General features: G+C 37.6%; 1 protein-coding gene across 1 annotated transcript; it reads left to right on the forward strand.

Moving 5' to 3' along the window:
- Positions 1–287: 287 nt before the first annotated feature.
- Positions 288–12,764, forward strand: LOC141455170 (forkhead box protein P1-like). Its single transcript, XM_074130032.1, has 10 exons — positions 288–324; positions 544–630; positions 1,285–1,459; positions 2,949–3,144; positions 4,329–4,521; positions 4,998–5,040; positions 5,387–5,465; positions 6,427–6,528; positions 9,526–9,647; positions 12,524–12,764. Exons 1-10 carry the CDS (start codon positions 288–290, stop codon positions 12,747–12,749), a joined length of 1,260 nt encoding a protein of 419 aa, XP_073986133.1. The 3' UTR covers positions 12,750–12,764.
- The last annotated feature ends 7,258 nt before the right edge of the window (positions 12,765–20,022 follow it).

A 20,022-nucleotide genomic window follows, 5' to 3' on the forward strand; every position in this document is an offset into this window, starting at 1 on the left:
GCAATGGAAAAAAAGTTCTGGACAAAAATGCTTTGACAACTCTATTCGTCATTTTTTTGATTCAATATTAAATTAGTAACTACACGTATGACAAAAGAATAATTAGATTTGTATAATGTGATGTAGTGAGGTAATATGGTGGTTATAGATAAGAATAATAATTTGAGGATGATAAATGATGCTGAATTCTGGAGAATCAAGTTGTAGTCGATTCTCTAAGATGAATATTCTAGGCCTCTAGCTTTTTGAATGTGTGTAACGAGCATTACTAATGAGAAAGATTTTTAATGAGAAGAGACGGTAAACGTTTCTATTGGCAAGAAGGTATTAAATGGGCGTCTTAAATCTTTTCTTACTTCCTCTTTCATTTCTTCTATGAACAGCTCTTCTCTTTTGTAGTGAGATGAGTTGCTAAGAGAGAGTTGTTGTCTTCCACTGCAACTTACGTCAAGAAATATTTTTCTCTGCAATTCCCTAAAAAAAACTAGAGAGAGAAATTCTTAATTAAGTGATTCCAATTTAATTTTGCATTTACATTCTTAGGAAATATTGATGAAAACGACGAATTCTTGAAGCAGTGTTGTGACGAAGAAGGAAACAGTGCCAGCGAGAAGTGCGTCGTATTAGTGCGTAAGTTCGACTTAAAAATAATATATTGTATAATAATAAAATAATAAAAAATACCTCATTTTATTACAGTTCACTTGGGCTGATAAGACATGTAAATTTCTCAAGATTCGTTAAAGAATGATTAGTTGCTGAATTTATTTGGTTTTGATTAATTTTCTCTTAAATTAAAGAAAGGCGGAGGTTCTATGAAAAATATCTATTATATTTTCTCTCCATCATTCAAAATATCTTGTATAATATTATAATTTAAATTTTCCATTTAAGTCTAAACCTTGCAGTAAACAACGACTCCAATAAATTGCCGTACGAACTTTCAGACTAGATAAATAGCAATTGGTTAGTTTTTCAATTTTGATGTGCGGCGATACTTCTGGGACAAACCTTGGTAGCCTCATACTCCCAAGCAATATCAGTAGAGTATCCACACTGTGCAAGTAATTGAATAAAGACTTCGGTGTAGTTTGGACTTATTTTATTTTATTTTCTTGTAACTATTTTATAAGATTTATTTATTTTCGTTTTTCTAGTAATTTTTATTTTTCATCCTTGGAGGCTAACAAGAAAGTACGTTTCTAGTTATATCCAGAATAACTCATAAGAGGATTTGTGGCATCTCTAGGTGTACAATTCAATATAATACTTTTATTTTACTAGATGGAGCATCGTCTACAGAGTTGAACAGAAGAGAATCTTTAAACGGCACGCCACAAGAAAAGGAAGAATTCGCCCTGGACGCAAAGGCGGACAAAGTACAACTACTGTTTGGACATGGAGTATGTAAATGGCCCGGTTGTGACACTGTCTGCGAAGACCTTAAATCTTTCATGAAGTAAGTGGAATTATTTTATGGTTTTTGGGTATGTAATACTAAGATTTTCTGAAGACAATTTTAACCGTTGATAGGCAAGCTATATTTTGGCGTGTTTAAACTATTATTATCTATCTTCTGAACGTCTTAGACTGTATTCAAATGAACCATATGTTTACTGATCTTATTCTTAGTGCACTTAGTAGAAACAAACTGTATAATCCATTATATAATTAAATTAAACTTACAGATATTACTTAAAAATAATTTTATTACTCAGAGTTCAAATCAGATTTCATTACTAAACGGTCAAATTAACATAATTAGCGATTCTGACTCTAGTTGCTTTTCAATAAACTTCGATTACTACCTGTCGGCAAGGTAGGAAATGTGAAGGCTGAAAACCTGGTAGGTAGGGAGCTAAGCCCTATTGTACAGCTCGAACACTTCGGTAGGAAAGCAATAGGCACCTGGAAGTCCTCAAGAAGGAGAAGAAAGCCAGCAAAGCTAAGCTATGGAGCGACCTTTCAGAACTGAGATAGACAAAGATTTATCCTGGCATTTACTATCGGAAGAGATATAAAGCATGAGCAAAAATTGGCTCGTAAGATGAAGGTTTCTTCACAGGGCATTTCCGATTTGGTGGAACCTAAAGAAGCTGGGCTTAGGATGTGATAGCATCTGTAGATTTTGCGGGAAGATGTATCCAATTCACTTTCTGACGAGCTGTAATGCTTTTTATCTGGGAAGATTTGAAAATCTTGGCAGTTGAAGAGGAAGTACTATCCCAAGAACCCTTCCGGATTCTAAGTTTTCTCACTCCGGTTAATCAGCTTTAAGTAAAGGATCATATTCATGTATGCCTAATAAGCAGGCTTTTAAAACTACCTGAAAGGCGTGCCCTTATAGCTCAGCACGGTTTTGAGGTACCTTGCACTTGCTACGCTTTCATAATGGCAGAGAATGTGAAGCTGTGTCTCTTGCTCAGTCAATCTAAACCTTGTCTACAAGACATTTACTACATCGACCAAATATAACGTCTTCTGAGCTTGTAGTCACGGTCAACGGACCATAACTCTTAAACTGCTCTGCCAACAGGAGGACCGCCATTATTTTTAGCGAGGGATGCCGAATGTACTGAAATCACCAGCTGTAGATTTGTTACAAACTCAAGACTTAAAGTCGCAGATGGTTCCGAGCGCATGAAAATGAGTTTTGGAACGTTATTAGTAATACTGAAACCATTATTTGAGAAGTTTCTTTTCAAAATAATCTGCTATTTCCAGAATTTAGCCACAATTCATAAATACTCATGCCACAATTCATAAAAACACATGCCCATTAATATATCTCGTATACAAGACGTGATTTATGGAAGGTAAAACATATTTGAACATAGAACAAGTAAAATTGTCACTTAGGATTGTTATGAATGCAATAGGAAAAATTGTCTATGTGCTATAATGGAAGAATAACTTATGATAGTTTGGTTTGATATTTTTTTTTGCAGGCACCTTAACTGTGAGCACACTTTAGATGATAGAACTACCGCACAAGCACGTGTCCAGATGCAAGTCGTATCCCAGCTGGAACTGCAACTGCAAAAAGAGAGAGACCGGCTGCAAGCTATGATGGTGCATCTGCATATGTCCAAGCAACCACCTGCACAAGCCGAGCAAGAAATGAATAACTCAGACTCTACTAATGTAATAATTATATTAAATAATTATTCAATATAATTAATTGTATAATATGTAGGGAAAAAAATAATTGGCATAAGTATGCTTGTAATGTAACCTGTAAAAGGAAGGAGGGTTTTATGGTTGTTCGTCCCCGGGCTACGCTAGCTTATAGATGTGCATATTTCATCTTTGTTTTTACACGTATATATTATTGTGATTTCACTAAAAGGCTATTATTTTCCCTACAAATTAAAACTGTCTTGCAGGGTTGATTAAAATTTTCCGGTAGGACACTTGTATAAGGGTTGATCGTCAAAAACTGAACGAAAAAGCATATTGTTAAAAACACCCATCTTTGACAATTTTTTTCTCTTTTTCTATAAAAAATAAAATTCTCAAATTTTCTTTAAGATATAAGGCAAATCCTCCTTTATGACTTATTTTTTTGCAACAACCCAGATCTAATGATTTCGAGAAATGCGTGTCTGAAAATGGGCAAAAACGGCATTTTCAGAAAATATTCTAGTTCTAGTTGTTCTTCTTCTTGTTACATTTTTTGTAAACAACGAAGCGCCTAAACGCACGAACCGATTTTCATGAATGAGGTGTCAATCGATTCGGAATTTCATGTAGATGTGCCTTTTGGGGGTCTCGACTCTGTATTTCAAATGGGAGAGGAGTTAGCCCCGTGTATGTGAGGCCCCCTCATAACTCAGTAAAACTTAACCAGTTTGCGATGAAATTTGGTGGGATGAAAGGGTTAGGGCTACGTGACCTTAAAGCGTCGTTCTGCTCTTACATCTACTAAGAGGAAGTTTTGCAATTATTTAAAATTATCGTCTCGTGAACTTATTGTCTTCAACGAAGTGTTATTTAGTTCAAAAAGTGATGCAGATTTGCATTTTTAGTCGTCAAGACACAGTGTAACTTATCTTTAGAAGAGGAGTTTGCCCCTCGTAGTTAAAAAGTGCACGAAATATAATTTAAGATGCATTAACATCTGAGATTACTTCTCAGTGCACTACTAACTGTAGAAAAGCTGTTGAGGAAGTGAAAGGCTTAAAGGCAGCTGGCTGGGATAGAACCCTTGTCTTCCGAGGTCCTGTTCCGTAGGATACCACCGAGCTACTCCCATCTATTAATTATAATATAATCGCTATAGACGCTGCTCTAAAATTATATGGATATTTATCGTTTGACCATTGCAGGCAATAACGAGTGGCAACCTCTCCAAGGAACGATCATCGCCTAACTTTCTGGGTCAGCAAGTGGACGGCCAGGTAGTGAGCACCTCCCAGATTCCCCTTGCTAGCAAGTCGGGAGTTTCTCCGATACGACCAACTACTCCTACTTCAACCAAACGTAGAGTTTGCGACAAATCCGCAGTATCACTGACTGGAGGTATGTAAACAAATCTATTTTAAGTATCAATAGTATTCATGAATAGTATTTAATATTGATTAATTGAAAAAAATGCATTAATATCACAGATCGGAAAGGAGATGAAATCATCACCATCTTCATCATTATCATAATTCTAACCCCTATTACCGCCTAAACAAGAAGGCTCAAACCTTCCTGTTCTGAAAGAGCTCTCTTCTTCTTACAACTCAATTCCTTGATGGTGGAAAACCACTGCTTCCTTCTATGTTATTCTAGTTTCTAGGACACCTACCGTCCGCTTTTGCCTTTAGTTTCTTTTTACAGCAATGAGTGTTTTCCGACACTCGAAAGAAAGAAAAAAATCCTATCGAAATTATAGACAGTCTATCTCATTTACTGTAAATATCATTTCCAATATAATCTATTGTCAAATACTTTGCATTCATTCTATTCGTTTATAATTTCTACCCTGAATTATTAATTCTTTGGTATAGGTCTGCCTTACATGCTGGAACGTGCAGGATTAGATGTCCAACAATACTTTTTTTTTTATTTTTCAGAAAGAAGAACATTGCTAAAGGCAGAACAATTGCTGGTCTGGTTTAATATTCAGTTTTGGTTGATGGTCGAACAGATGTTTCATCATGGTTTGAATTAACTGTAGTGCTGCTATTAAATGCTTTTGCAATAAAAGTAGAAAATTAAACACAACCAGTGTGAACTGAACTTTATTTTATCAACTAACTTAACAGCAATTAGAAATAAAAATTATTCCACCTTTTTCTCTAAGCACACTTAATTTTTTTCTGTTTTTAAGCCAGTTTTTGGCTATTCCATGTTTGAATTTTTATGCTTGAAATTATTTACAAAACTCTTTTATTTCAGAAATTGAAAGGAATCGAGAATTTTACAAGAATGCTGACGTCAGGCCGCCTTTCACATATGCATCACTAATTAGACAGGTAAGTTGGAAAAGATATTTTTATCCTTTACAGTCTCTGAATGTTTGAGTTCAGATTGTGAAGTTAGATAACTCTCACTTGCAGTAGGTAAGATGACAGTGCCACGGCCAGTTCAATGTACAGAACTACTTCTTAGGAAGTTGATAGTTCCCCTTGATATTAAAGGGAACTGTAGCCTGTAAACATTTCCTGAAAGATTACATTTTCAGACCTATAAAATAATTAAAAGTTATACAATCCTTTAAATTACTATACCAGAATTATGCGGATCTACTGCCTGTATAATATTAAAGAAGATTCAGCGTTTGTGTAGAATATTTGTCGTAGCAGTGAATGTAAGATGTTAATTATTACATTATTATATGTTAATGACAACGACTTCTCTCTTACTGTGTTAAATGTCTGAATCATTAATCACAATCGATCATATAAGTTATCAATGCATCAATATCATTTACAGAAATGGCGGTGCAAACAATTTAGACCCCCTTAGGCCAATCTCCCTTATACAGCAAAAATAGCATGATTTGAATTGAGTAGATTTCATCAGTTTTTAGAAAAATGTTTACTCCAGACCTTCTTTCTTTTTACGAACGACTGCACTGTTCAATGACAAATATTGTATCACAAACCCCGGAGACGCAAGAATGGCGATAGAATGTAACTTAGTTACTAGCGCCGTCATCCAATACCTCTCGTGCTAGGATGGCACCTCCTCTTCCCTCACTACGTCCTTTACAGCTTCCACTAGGGAAGTAGTATGTAGCCGAAGGATATTGGAGCGAATCGCCCCTCTTACCATCTGAACTATTGTTTCAATGAACTATTACAATGTGGCACCGACGAAAACCGAATGTGTGCACCAAGCTCTCAAATAATCATCTCCACTTGTATAATATAGCAATGTAAAGGATAATTTAATATAATTCATTGCTGACTAATTAGAGTATATATGTTTCAGTCAATTATCGAATCGCCAGATAAACAGCTCACACTTAACGAAATCTACAACTGGTTTCAAAATACCTTCTGTTATTTCCGAAGAAATGCAGCGACATGGAAGGTAATATTTTAGCATTCACAGAAGCTGATTAATTGTATTTTTAAAAATATGACGTGTTTTTATAATTAAATATCAAGTTTTCCTTTTCTTTTTTTTTTGTACATTTGGCGTGTTATTTTTGTATTTGTTGATTTTCGTATTAAAAAATACCATCCTTTGGTTTGAGTTTATACAAGTAAAAAATTTGGAAACATAGGGTGGGTGTTTAATTTTATAATTTTGTGTTCGATGAACTTTGCAAGCTGAATTTATTGGGTTTTTGCTCTTGTAATTCATTTGGAGGTACTGACTTTTATTTTTGTTTTAATTTATTTATTATTTTTAATGATTTTTATTATTATTATGGATTGGTTTCCTTTACTACAACTAACTCATCAGCAGTGACAGTATCTTGGCATCGTGGCTTCACTTAAACATTAAATAAAGGTAGTGGCCAAGCGATTGTCAAAAATAAACTTTCACCTTCAGTTGATTTGGTGAGGGTGGGCCCTGGAGGAACACTTACGCTTTTCTTTCACCGATGGCACTTTGCCAGAGATTTAGGTGGATAGTATTCGAAGTTTAAAGAATATTGTTGAAAAATCGCTCCAGTAAGTTGCATTTCTAGTTGCCAAAATTTAAATTTAGGCCTATAATCCCGTACACTGTTTCTATTATGACGATATCGCAACATTTTTTTTTTTTTAATTTTGGCTAAAATTTAATGAAAGATGCATATTGTTAACCTTGTTATGAAATCATTTTTTGTATTAAGATGAAAACAGATGAAAACTAAACATTTGATTGGATCGCAATTTTTACTCTTGTTACTTTTTTATTAGGCGTATAAAAAAAGTAGCAATAGAGAACTACCCATTCACACGAGCACTTCCAAGACAAGCACCAAATCCTGCCTTCGAAAGGATCTGGGAAGAGTCTGCAATCCTGTACACGGTTTTTAAGATGACAGTATCTCAAACATACTTGTTTAAACTACTGTGTTTCTTTTTTTCGTTTTTCTTTCTTTCTCGTTTTTACAAAAAATTTGTTATTTACCCAACGTAACATGGTATTTTAATTTGAAATTGATTGATTATTTGCTGGAGAGGGTTGTAGTTGAGGAACCAATTATTATAATTATTTTTTTTGCAATTGTTTTAATTATTTTATTTTTTTATCAAATTAAAATGTTTTCCTTAATCATCCAACAGCGTTATACATGTTGACAATTTAATATTTTTAGTAATTTTAAACACATAGCTCACAACCAGTTTCTAATTCTAACCTGCAAAGTATTGTTTTGAGCACCAATTGCTTTATTGATCGTCTACTTCAAAATTCACCAATCAAAAAGTTTTAAATTCCACAGCAATTATTATTATTATTATTTTGTTATTGCAGTTGTATTACTATTACTACTTTAATTTTTAATTACGCTTCAATAACTGGTCGTTGGCGGCTAAAGACTATTTTTAGTGCACTGCCAACTTCCAGTCAGTGTACTTTCATTACAGACGACACCGTCCATTAACAGCCAGGTCCTACGGGTCTAAATACTCTAACAATCTATCATCACTTTCTCAATTGTCTTTGATCAATATGCAAGAGAATGTGCATAAAGAAAACTCTCTGGCCTTCGCATACAGAGTCCATTATACTAAATGAGGTAATTAAAAATAAACAAATGATGCCCACTTTTCTTAGCACTTCAAATCGAGGACGGTTTCATTAGTTTTAGCCTGTAAAATCTGGATAGCCTCTCACTTGGTCCTGGATGAAGAAGACGGCTTCCTCAATCTCCGGAGAAAGGTTCCCCTTGCAGCAACCAAGCCATGCATGCTACTTGTCTATGAAGTTTCCGTCCAATGGTGCAGGATATTGACCGCCAAGTTTTGGCCCGCCAGGGTGCACACAGCAAGGGCTCAAACATGTTCTGTTACTTACTGTACAGGCTCCAAAGGTTCAAAAGGTTCGCTAATCCGCATCAGGGAAGAATTGAGATAGTGAAATAGTAGATACAAGAACTTCATTTTAAAAACGAAAGATTCCATCAACCAAGAAAGAGGATTAATTGCCTATATGTAGCCTAAAGGCTTTAGGCGTCCCCAAGGACTATTTCTCTCCCGACGGGGATCACGTCTGTCCAGAATAAATTACCTCTCTGTAAATTATCTTTGCGTTTGACTGTTTCTCAATACATTCCCTAAATTGGACAATGTTGAAAAGACTATCCAAAACAACAAAAGTATGCGGCATTGAATTACAAGCATTTGGTTAATCAATGTACGCCCAGTACATGATTAAGTATCGATCCTTTTGTTCATTTTTTCAACAAAAAGGTTTATTACTATTATTTGTGTACCAAGCAATGCAGTTTTCTACATTACTAGAAAACTTTCACCTCTACAAATTCCTTTACTACAAGTGTTCTGTCAATACTCTGTAACAGTCCAAAGCAAGAAACAACCACAGTGAGTACAACAACTTGTTGCAGTCATATCCTGAAGTTCAAATCAGGTTTATTAGCTGGTATTTGCATCTCATATCGGCTCCTGTTTAAACCAACCTATAATAGAGGGACATTGCAGTATCTATAATTGTCTTGCTCTTTTCTTTGTCAAGCAAGAGTATTTTTGTTTATTATTATTTATTTTTGTTTTAAAGTCCACTACTCAAACAGAGGTTATGGAAGTATTCTACAGGATTTTGGCTCGATAGTTTCGAAGCACTTGCTTAGACTTGCATTTATAGTAAAGCACTTCTTCTTTGATATGTCCATACCTTTTGGCAAGCGCTTGATGGTTAATTAAATTATTATATTTTATTTTTTGTAAAGTCGGTTCACTACTATTTTTCCAACGACGATTTTTTATTTAATTAATTAATTTATTTTTTATGTTGAAACACACACACTGTTAAAATAAAAAAATAATTGAGTTATAAAAGTTAGGTAATCTAAAACACAAGGATGAGAATATAAAAACAAAGATTGAATTGACAGATGGTTATGGCTTATAGAATGCAGTGCGGCACAACCTTTCCCTGCACAAATGTTTCATGAGAGTTGAGAATATTAAAGGTGCCGTCTGGACTGTCGACGAGGTTGAATTTCACAAACGTAGGCCACAACGCCCTTCTGGGTATGTGATGGACCAACAAAGGTTACACCAACTCCGCTATTGGCTTCTTACAAATAAACCGATTGAGGGTCTTAAACAAATTTGGATTTTTCAAAACTTTTTTTTATTTCACGTTATTATTTATACATATATGCCTGTAATTATATATACAAAATATATATATAAATTTATATATATTATAAAGCATATAGATGTGTGATATATTATATTTGAAATTATAGTGTGAATGGATTTATTAAAAGTTTGTTAGTAAATATAATAAAGGTGGGTTTTGTGTAAATGAAGTAAAATAGTAAAATCGTTCCATTTATTTTTAATTAGAAGGACTTGTCTTCTATTATTTAAAGTGTAAGTAAATTGAATGAAGCAGTCCTTCTTTGCACATCTTTCTTAGAGAATTGCCAGCCTGCGGGCAGTTTTCTCTCGTTGCAGAAAACACAGTAGAGCTGCAGGAACTGCTAGGTAGTGAACATCTAAAGGAAAACACTTGCTGGATCCAATTCCGGCGAGCCAGTTCTGGCACTACCACATTTCGAAATTTCTTCCATTTTGGGCAAGCTGTAAAAATTGCTAGTTAAAGAAATTTGATGAAATAAATACTTACTGGACTAAAAACTTAGTCCTACACGTCATCAGCCCTTCACCCTTGAACAGTGAACTGAAGGAACGCCTAGGGGTGATTGGTAAAGAAAATGTAAGGCAAGCAATTGCTAAACGCAAATCCGGAACTTCCGAAGTATTTATTTAGCCATTATCCTAATCCCTCTTTCTTCTATTGTTAGTTCAAGTCACATTACTTTTCGCTCACATAAATGCATTATTCACTACTTTTAATATAATATTTATATTATCTAAACGACGGTTGTACTATTAAATAAAAGCAGTACGTAATTTACTGTAATATATTACTATTTGGACGTGAATAAAAGTTCCCATTAATGTGAATGATTTTTTTTTTGTAGTTTTGTTTTTTTATAATCAAAAAATTATTAGTATTCACCTGATTAGCAGATGTGCAGATTTAACTTCAATTAAATAAGTTCAATTCAGAATTTAGACGATGAAGTAATAAATCTAACAATAGTTAGTAGTTAAACCTGCTCAAGAATCCGGACCACGGCTGTTCCAATTTTAGCATCTATTATTACACTACATTAGAGAGATTGCAAAAGCAGATGATCTACCGAATTGTGAATTACATAGAGACCCCCTTGCTTTGGAAGAAATCATCCTTGTTTTGATGATAATGCATTGAAAAAGTGTGTGTATTTGAACACCCACAGATAAAATTTACTTTCAGGATCTAACTGGTAGTTGTTGAGTTTAAGGACTTCTTGCCCAGCTGTTCGTTCTGTAACTGTCAGCTACTTAGCATGAAATTTGCTGATCCCTGAATAAAAAAAAAAAAACTTTAATTTAAAATTCAGTGACGTTTCATTCGAATTATTCTTTGCCAAAACTGTAAGTTAAATTTAAATCTATAAAACAAAATTGCAAAAAAAAACTGCTTTAAATTTGAGCTTATTGTTCTGAGTGTTTAACCAACTTCAGGAGAACTTTATTAACCTAAAAATATCGTAAAAGATTAGAGCAAAATAGTGAAGTCAGATTACCAGCTGACCGATTCTAGTTTTTACTTAGTTCATTCTTAACGTCAAAGAACCTCTACAATTATTTAGTAAGGTCTGCGGGAAGATAAGATTCTAGTAGGGCGACCCAAGGCCTATGCCACTGCTACCCCTTTGGATCTATACTGGCTCCCACTACTCTAGAGCTCACTCACCAGAGTCCCGTCCGTTTAATCAGACTCTTAATTCTGGAGAGCGTCTCTTGGGTAAAGCTTACCAGGCCTTGGTTTTTCCTCCCCGAGAAGTAACATCCTTAGCCAGACAAGCCCCTCGCACTGACACAACACATGCAGTGCCGTTTCCTCCTCCTCCTTCTCCTCCTGACAGAACCTACTAAGGCTGTTATCTGCGAGGCCCATGCAATGCAAGTGCTTCCTGAGTCTGCAGTGGCCCGGTTAATAGGCCTCAAATTATGCTTATAGCCCCACGGCCTTGGCGGATTAATTCTGCAGTCAGCCTAGGCGAATAGCCCGTGATGAACTTCATCGCCTGTCTCTGCCCTCTGGTGGCAAGGTCTGTGTGGGTAGCAAACTTTTTATTTTTTGTTTCTGTAATGTGAAAATAAACAACATACCAAACAAAGTTTTCAGTGCACTAAAGTAAAGAAGACTGTACATATTCTTGACGAAAATATTTCCTTTCAGCATCAAACAATGATTCCATTTTTCAAAATGATCTGAAAATTAAATAGGTTAAAAAAAAGTAAAATACAACAACAAAACTGCGCCTCATAATTCTACAAATTAAGGAAGTTAAAAAGTTTTATAAGTTCACTCAGGCTTGGTAGTAGATAAATGGATAACTGCAAAGTTATTCGTTTTTACAAGAAGGTAAAATTGTTAAATTTTGTTTCAATAAAAGAGAGGTTATTTTAAGTGTTATGACTTCATTATATACTATTTAGTGTATAGTTATATATAAGTTTGAAGGCCATATAACAGCCTTTTCAGGACTAAATTCTGGGCGAATGATACAACTGATTCCAGGTACACCTCAATCGGCCTTATCATTGTAAGACAGACATAGCGGCAGTTTAGATTTTTTGATCTCCTTTTTTTTAAAAACTTCTTTTAATTTTTTTTTTTAAATAAAATATTTTCTATTTTTAAAATCAATTTTTGATTTAAATATAAAATATTGTACAGATTATCTCTATCTATCTATCTCTTGTGTAGGAATTTTTTATTTTATGACCTACTATCTTTGCTTTTTTGTCTTTTTTGTATGTTTACATTTCTGTCGATGCAGAACGCGATCCGGACGAACCTGTCACTTCACAAGTGTTTCGTCCGGTACGAGGACGATTTTGGTTCGTTCTGGATGGTCGACGATGCGGAATTCGTCAAGCGGCGCCACTTATCCCGAGGTCGACCCAGGAAGTACGATCCATCACAGTGTGCAAGTCAGCACGTCCTGTAAGGCCTATACCACTCTCTCACTCTCTCTACAATTACTGTGGAGATTAACGTCCTAAGCAGACTGTTGCACTAAAAAACTAATAAGAAAATTCATATGTATAATCAGATGAGGACAGATTTAAAGGAAGCTGTATACATTAATATATTGTATTACTATAAATATTTGTAATTAATTAACTCTTATTTTTAATTAACATTTGACCATTTGGTACAGTATAGTGCCAATCCGTTTAATCAGAGGATGAACTTAAACCGACGATGTATAATTTCCTAAATTGCACTTAAATGTAAACAAGTAAAAGTAATAATAACAATAATTGCGTAAATATATGTTGGTAAGGTGAATTTTCTTAAAAACGTTTTATGATTTTTTGAATTGTTTAATAGAATAGCGTCTCATTAAAAACCTATGCATTAATCGTTTAATAACTCCTATTACAATCAATATGAGCTAGAGGGGTGCTACTCTTCCCTGAGCAAAAATATTTTATTGATAAAATTTGGCCAGCATAAGGTTCTGTAACGTGTAATAGAATGTAAAAAATATTAATGAAAATTTAATGCAGTAAAGTTATACTTAAATGAAATCAATTGTTTCAAAAGTACAATGGATTCTTTTTCTAATATCTTCTGTAAGGATACATTAAGACACTGTTCACAGGGGAATGTTCTCGGAAAACTTAATAGTAAGAGAAATCTTTTATAAAAATCGCGAAAAATTAGAAACCAATTTAAATAAAATAAGCTTTTAGAAAATGTTTCTAAATGGCTGAAATTATTATGAGCTGTAGTATGATTGAAATGATAGGTACTTGCTGATTTGTGTACCTTTAGTCGTTTAATCAACCCTTATACTTAACATTTTAAACTGTAAGTTTTTGTTAAGGAGTTATATATTTTGTTTGTAATTAAGGTAATTTTTAATTCTACTTTACCATATATACTTTTATTGCTAAATTAGTCTAAAAGTATACATTCTATTGTATACAATGTGTTTATTTTTCGTTAGTTTACAATGTCGTCTACAGACGATTCTGGGTCCCGACATCGAACTCCCCGAAGGGTTCAACCATGTTACGCTAAAAAAACCAATTAAATATCTAGAATTTACTATACATTTAATTACACAATGGAATTATTAGCCACAAGGCTCAGGCGACAGCCGTTTAAACCGGCCGCCTATTAAAGTCACATTGTTTTGAGCCTTTCGACTCACGGGACCCATTGTTAAATCGTTAAACCATAGTCGGGATTCGGCCTTAGAGGCGTTCAGGCATAATACCGCGGACGGTGGCATCGCACCACCGGCCTGTCGACCGAGTGCGTGTACCAAATGCCCGAACCTGCGGTTCATCTCGTACTAAGCAGGATTACTACGGCAACGACCTGTTATCAGTAGGGTAAAACTAACCTGTCTCACGACGGTCTAAATCCAGCTCACGTTCCCTATTGGCGGGTGAACAATCCGTTGCTTGGCGAATTCCGCTTCGCAATGATAGGAAGAGCCGACATCGAAGGATCAAAAAGCTTCGTCGCTATGAACGCTTGGCCGCCACAAGCCAGTTATCCCTGTGGTAACTTTTCTGACACCTCTTGCTGAAAACTCTTCAAGCCAAAAGGATAGATGGGCAGCGTTTTCGCAGTTCCTATGCCCACTGAGCATCGGGATCAAGCCAGCATTTGCCCTTTTGCTCTACGCGAGGTTTCTGTCCTCGCTGAGCTGACCTTAGGACACCAGCGTTATTTTTTGACAGATGTACCGCCCCAGTCAAACTCCCCGCCTGGCAGTGTCCTCGAATCGGATCACGCTAGGGAGTATGTTGCCGAACGATACGACCGAAACCGCCATTGCACAACGAATAAGACGCATCAATTCCGTTTAGGAATATCCACATCTTAAACGCGACAAGGCGTACGATCGAACGTCGACAACCCTTGGCGTTTGGCACGAGAATACCGTCACGCCGAGGTGGTATCACCCCGACGGACGCCCTCCGCATCACCGAGTAAGTAAGGAAACAATGAAAGTAGTGGTATTTCATTGTCGGCAGTTTAAAAAAACTACCTCCCACTTATGCTACACCTCTCATGTTTTCTAACAGTACCAGACTAGAGTCAAGCTCAACAGGGTCTTCTTTCCCCGCTGATTTTTCCAAGCCCGTTCCCTTGGCCGTGGTTTCGCTAGATAGTAGATAGGGACAGAGGGAATCTCGTTAATCCATTCATGCGCGTCAATAATTAGATGACCAAGCAATTGGCTATTTTATTTTTATTTTTTTTTTATTTATTTTTTTTATATTTGCGACTGGTGGAAGCTGGAGGCTGCCTGTCAACCTCCAGCAACCACAATTTTGAAGTGACCGAAGTCGGGCGAAAATGTGGTCGCTCTCACCTGACTGCTGATTCGCACTCGAATGCAAACACTAGAACATCCGCCGCGCCAAAGTCATCTGGTTAAAGCGGTTCCAGTTCGTGTGTGAACCCTGAAGCACACGCGTCACTATTCCATTTAAAATTCCGGGGGGGGATTCCAAATGAAATAAGATCAGCGTATGATCTGGGGGACCAAACTCCACGCCAGGAAATGGTCGCTGATGTAAATGCGACTTCCTGGGGGCTCTTCCCTCGAGATGTTTCTCCTAGCTCCTCGAGATGTTCTTATTCGGCTAGGTAAGCTGTTGATCGGGACATGTACGTGTTGGATGTAATGCCGCCCTGGGATGCACCTGCTGCAATCCATCTAGTGGAGCTAGTAGAACGCGAACATTCTCTTAACTCGTACCCGTCGACTGTCATGAAGTTTTCGCGTCCAGTAGCCCTTTCGATTGGACCTAGGTCCATCGGCGGGGATCCTTAGACGTTCCAACATCTTTGAAGCCCAGTTGATCTTGTGTTGGACTCTGCGAGTGGCCCAGGCCACACGCGCAAGCGGGTAATTAGATGTTTGCAGGTTATTGAGTCTTATATTTGTGAGCTCAGGAATAATGGTTCTCAATGAGGGATTTCTAGCCCACCATCTTTTATAGGTGCATGGAAGAAGCCTGGGGCAACATCCTTTTGAACCGAAGCCACCCTCGTACATTGCGTCGGCTTTGCCGATCGAGCTGGAGCAGTCTGCCATCAGTGATGTTACCAAGAACAAGGCCGTGTACGAATCTCGGGATGAAAAATGTCCTGAGGATCTCAATACGCTGCTGGGGTTTAAGGGGTGCTTTAGAAAGATTTTCTAGTGCACCAGAAACGTCCAGCTCTAGCGACTTCGACCCCTTCAGCTCGAATTCCACACCGAGGTATCTCCACTGTAAGACAGCAGAATTTTGGCGTACCATTTCACCTCCAATTTTAAATTGGGGGTCGGTTACGACCTTTAATTTCTTGTTGTGGCCATCAGGAATGAAGGAGAGTGCATGGCATTTGTCGGTGTTTAATTGGAGTCCTAGTCCTGCTGCGGCTGCTTCAATCCCATCAAGGACGAGCTGCATGCCCGGCCTTGATTCTGCTACAACGACAAGGTCGTCAACAAAGCCAAGGCAGGACACTCGTTCTCTCCCCAAGGAGAAGCCGACCTCTTCCGGGATCGCAGACAGAACCTCGTCCATCGCCAGATTAAAAATCAAAAGCGATAACGGGTCCCCCTGTCTGACCCCCCTTCCAAGGCGAACAACTTTTCCGGGTCTGCCACCCACAACAAACTTGGTCGTCGCGTCCCTGTAATAGCTCGTGATATAATCGGTGAAGGATTGCGGAAAACCACGTTTTCCCAACAATCTCACGATCGCCCCATGATCAATGCTGTCGAAAGCCTTCATACTAGACTAGGTGGATCTGATGCAAGGGCGACTTCACTTCGGAAAGAAGGAGTCTAGGATAACTAAGTTTTCCGCCACTTCGCCCGCGGTGATGAATGCTCTTTGGCGTGAATCAAAAAGATTGAGATCACTAAGTCTATCTGCTAGGATTTTATGAAGTTGACGTACCACTACAGATACTACCGAAATCGGTCTGTAGCCTCCAGGTGAGTTGGGTACATTCGACTTGGGGATAAAAATCGTTCGTGAGGTGCTTAAAGAGACGGGAAGTCTTCCGAGCACCAACACCGTATTATAAAATAAAGCCTTTAGCTCTGCTGGTACCGCATTCTATTGTCGGGCCGTGATGTTGTCTGGCCCAGCAGCTGAGCGAACTGACACTCGCCTCAGGTCGACATCGTGAATGTCTATGGGGCCTAAAAGAGCATCCTCGGGGATTTGACTGCCTACTCTCCTGGGAGAGTAAATTTGGCTGCGGTCCACCCCTGAAGGTTGCTCCATAAGCGGCGCCCAAAATTTCTCGATTTGTTCAAGAGTGTGGGCTCCTCGGTTAGGCACACCATCCAAGACTTCACGCGCCGCTCTAGGGCGGTTTCGCTTCCACAATGTTTGCGTATGCGCATAGGCGAGTCTTCTTTTCTATCTTTTTCCAGATCGTTCGCTCCTCTGTTTCCTTTTGGGTCGTGTTCTGGGAAGAGGCTGTTCAATGTTGGAATCAGGAAAGCAGCACCGCAACCACTCAACCAGTCCATCAGACACATCGCACCCATCCAGAGCTCTTGCCGCCAAGCTACGAAGCTTTTCGACATGGAAGCCCTCTCCGGGTACTACTGTCTGCCATAGCAGATCTTGGACGGCTAATCGCACATCTTTCACTGCAACCTGACTAGAAATTGTGGAGGAACACTGGGTTTCCCTGCCAACGGTCAAACGACTAGTGTCAGGAGACGCACCTCCGTCATCACTAGCGTCCTCAGAAGACGAATGGGAAGCTAGAGCACGTGATCTTGACTCGCGCAGCGCTTCCTCTACTAAAGTCTTATAGTCAGCTCGGCGACGAACGCCTTTAATGTGTTATGGTATGACTTTATGGATAATAAGGATATTCATTTTAGATCTAAAGTGCAGGTGTTTGAAACTGTCAGTAGGGCAATCGTATGTTATAGTGCACAGATATGGTGTGGGGCTAAGTATGAGGAGATTGAAAATTTTTTGAAATTTTTCATAAAAAAATTGTTTAGGTTGCCAATTTACACGCCTTCGGCCTTCCTATATCTGGAAACTCAGTTAATGCCCTTATTCTTTTATACCCTCAGATTACATCATAATTATATCTGTAAAGTTCTTCAATTACCAGATGACCGGCTTACTAAAAAACTGGCAATAAATATTATTGAAAATAACCTATCGTGGTTTAATGAAATTAATATCATGATTAATAACTTAAATATGGGTAAGGTGCTATCTATAGAGAATATACATGAGTGGGGAACTGTATTTATGGAAATACGCAAAAATTTAGAAAATAAGTTTAAGGAAAAATTTGTTTTGGATCTGAATAATTTGGATTTTTATGAGCATTATGGAGCGCTGCAATTTGATTTGGGTGCTAAGAGCTATTTAAATAGTAGCCTCCCCTTAGAAAGTGTAAGGCTTATTATCAAGATTAGGAGTGGCACTCTAAGGTTGAACCAGACGGCTTTTAACTTAAATACAAATAATATATGCTCCCTTTGTCATCTAAATGAAGTAGAGTCGCTACATCACTTCTTGGTTGCGTGTCCGCGTTATAGCGATATTAAAAGTAAATGGTTCAGGGAAAACAATGTATTAGTTGAAGAAATGGTAGATCTTCTTCATGGAGCTGACTGGATCAGCTTAATAAATTATTGTAAAGAGGCCTATGAACTTCGAGCGAAGTTGTTAAATGTGTAATACAATTATTAGTTTAATAAAATATAGTGCTTAGTAATGTTGTTTAGACAAAATTCGATCAGGTTTGAGAGTTTAGATTTATTTTGGATGTCCTGTATTAATAAATTGATTTGTTAATTACAAAGGAATTAGTAACTTATTTATGTTATACGAGTACTACTTTAGGTAAAAATTAAGATGTTTTTAATATTATCTCTAAGATACAGGTATTATTCATTATCATATTAATCAGTATCAATATTATTATTATGTATAATTATTATTATTTAAGTTGGTTCGTGTTATCTCACAGTCAGGGAAGAGTTTAAAATGTTCAAACAAAAGAATGAAATAAAACAACTATATCACAACTTATTTTTTTTTTATTAAACAAGATAGACACCAACAAAGCTCACACTCATCAACGAAAAACCAACCTTAACCTTCCATCTTTTCCTTAACTATCGAAGGGATCTATCAATCGATTAGACAATATTTTTCGCCCCTTTAACATTCGGCCATTCTGCCCGCTAATTGTCCTCAATTAGCCTCGTGATGTCCCTAATGGCCTATTACTCACTATACCTCCTAGGTCGTCTCCTCTTCCGTTGGCTTCTCCTGCGATCACTCGAACCGCAGTCTTCTTCTTTCCCCTTGGCAGGCGCTTCTTTTTGCTGAGGTAAGCGCGGGGTCCCTACGTTTAACTGAGAGTTCGATTCTTCCTCAATCCCAATCGCTTCACCCGCCTTACTTTCAATGTCTGATTCGCTCCCAGCTAGTTCTTCATCTTCTTTATTCTCTCGTCCTCCAAAGCCCTTTAGCAAGCTCACATGAGCCACTGTTGCATAGGTGGCGCCGACTTCGTTTCTCAACGACATTACACGGTAAGTATCCCCTGGTAACACGGCGGTAACCACTAGAGGTCCTTTGAACTTGATCTGGAGCTTGGTTGGTTCACCCGTCGGGATAGGTGGTCTACGTAAGAACACAATGTCCCCAATATTGTACTTCACGGTGGTGTGGTGTTGGTCGTATTTTTCTCTCCAACGCTTGTGTTCTTCTTCTATTCGCCTCCTCACTTCGCACTGGAGTTCCCCTACATCTCTTCTTTCACTCTCGGACTGTTGAGTGAGAGTTCTCAAAGCACCATCTACAAAACTCGGTTTATAACCAAACAAGGTTTGAAAGGGTGAGATCCCTGTAGTCTTATTCATGGCATTATTCAGATGACTTTCCACTTCCTCCAACTTCTTATCCCATGTTCTCTCCTTCATCATAGAGACTTGAATTACTGGTAGTAAAGTAGCATTCACTCTCTCCACCTGGCCGTTTGCCTGTGGATGTCGCACTGATGTTAAGATATGATTAATGCCATTCGTGATGCAGTAGGTTTCAAACTGCTTGGATGTAAAGCAAGTGCCACGATCAGTGATAATCCGATCCGGCAACCCATAGTTTAACACAAACGATTTTACACTGTTCAACACTTGAGCAGCTGAGGTATCTGCCACTGGATACAATTTCGTGTACTTGGTTAAATTGTCAATTATCACCAAAATGTGTCGCTTCCCTTTAGTACTTCGTACCAACGGTCCCACATGATCTA

This window comes from Rhodnius prolixus, unplaced genomic scaffold (assembly GCF_049639745.1).
Source record: "Rhodnius prolixus isolate KJV_2025 unplaced genomic scaffold, Rpr scaffold_27, whole genome shotgun sequence".
Taxonomy (NCBI): Eukaryota; Metazoa; Arthropoda; class Insecta; order Hemiptera; family Reduviidae; genus Rhodnius; species Rhodnius prolixus.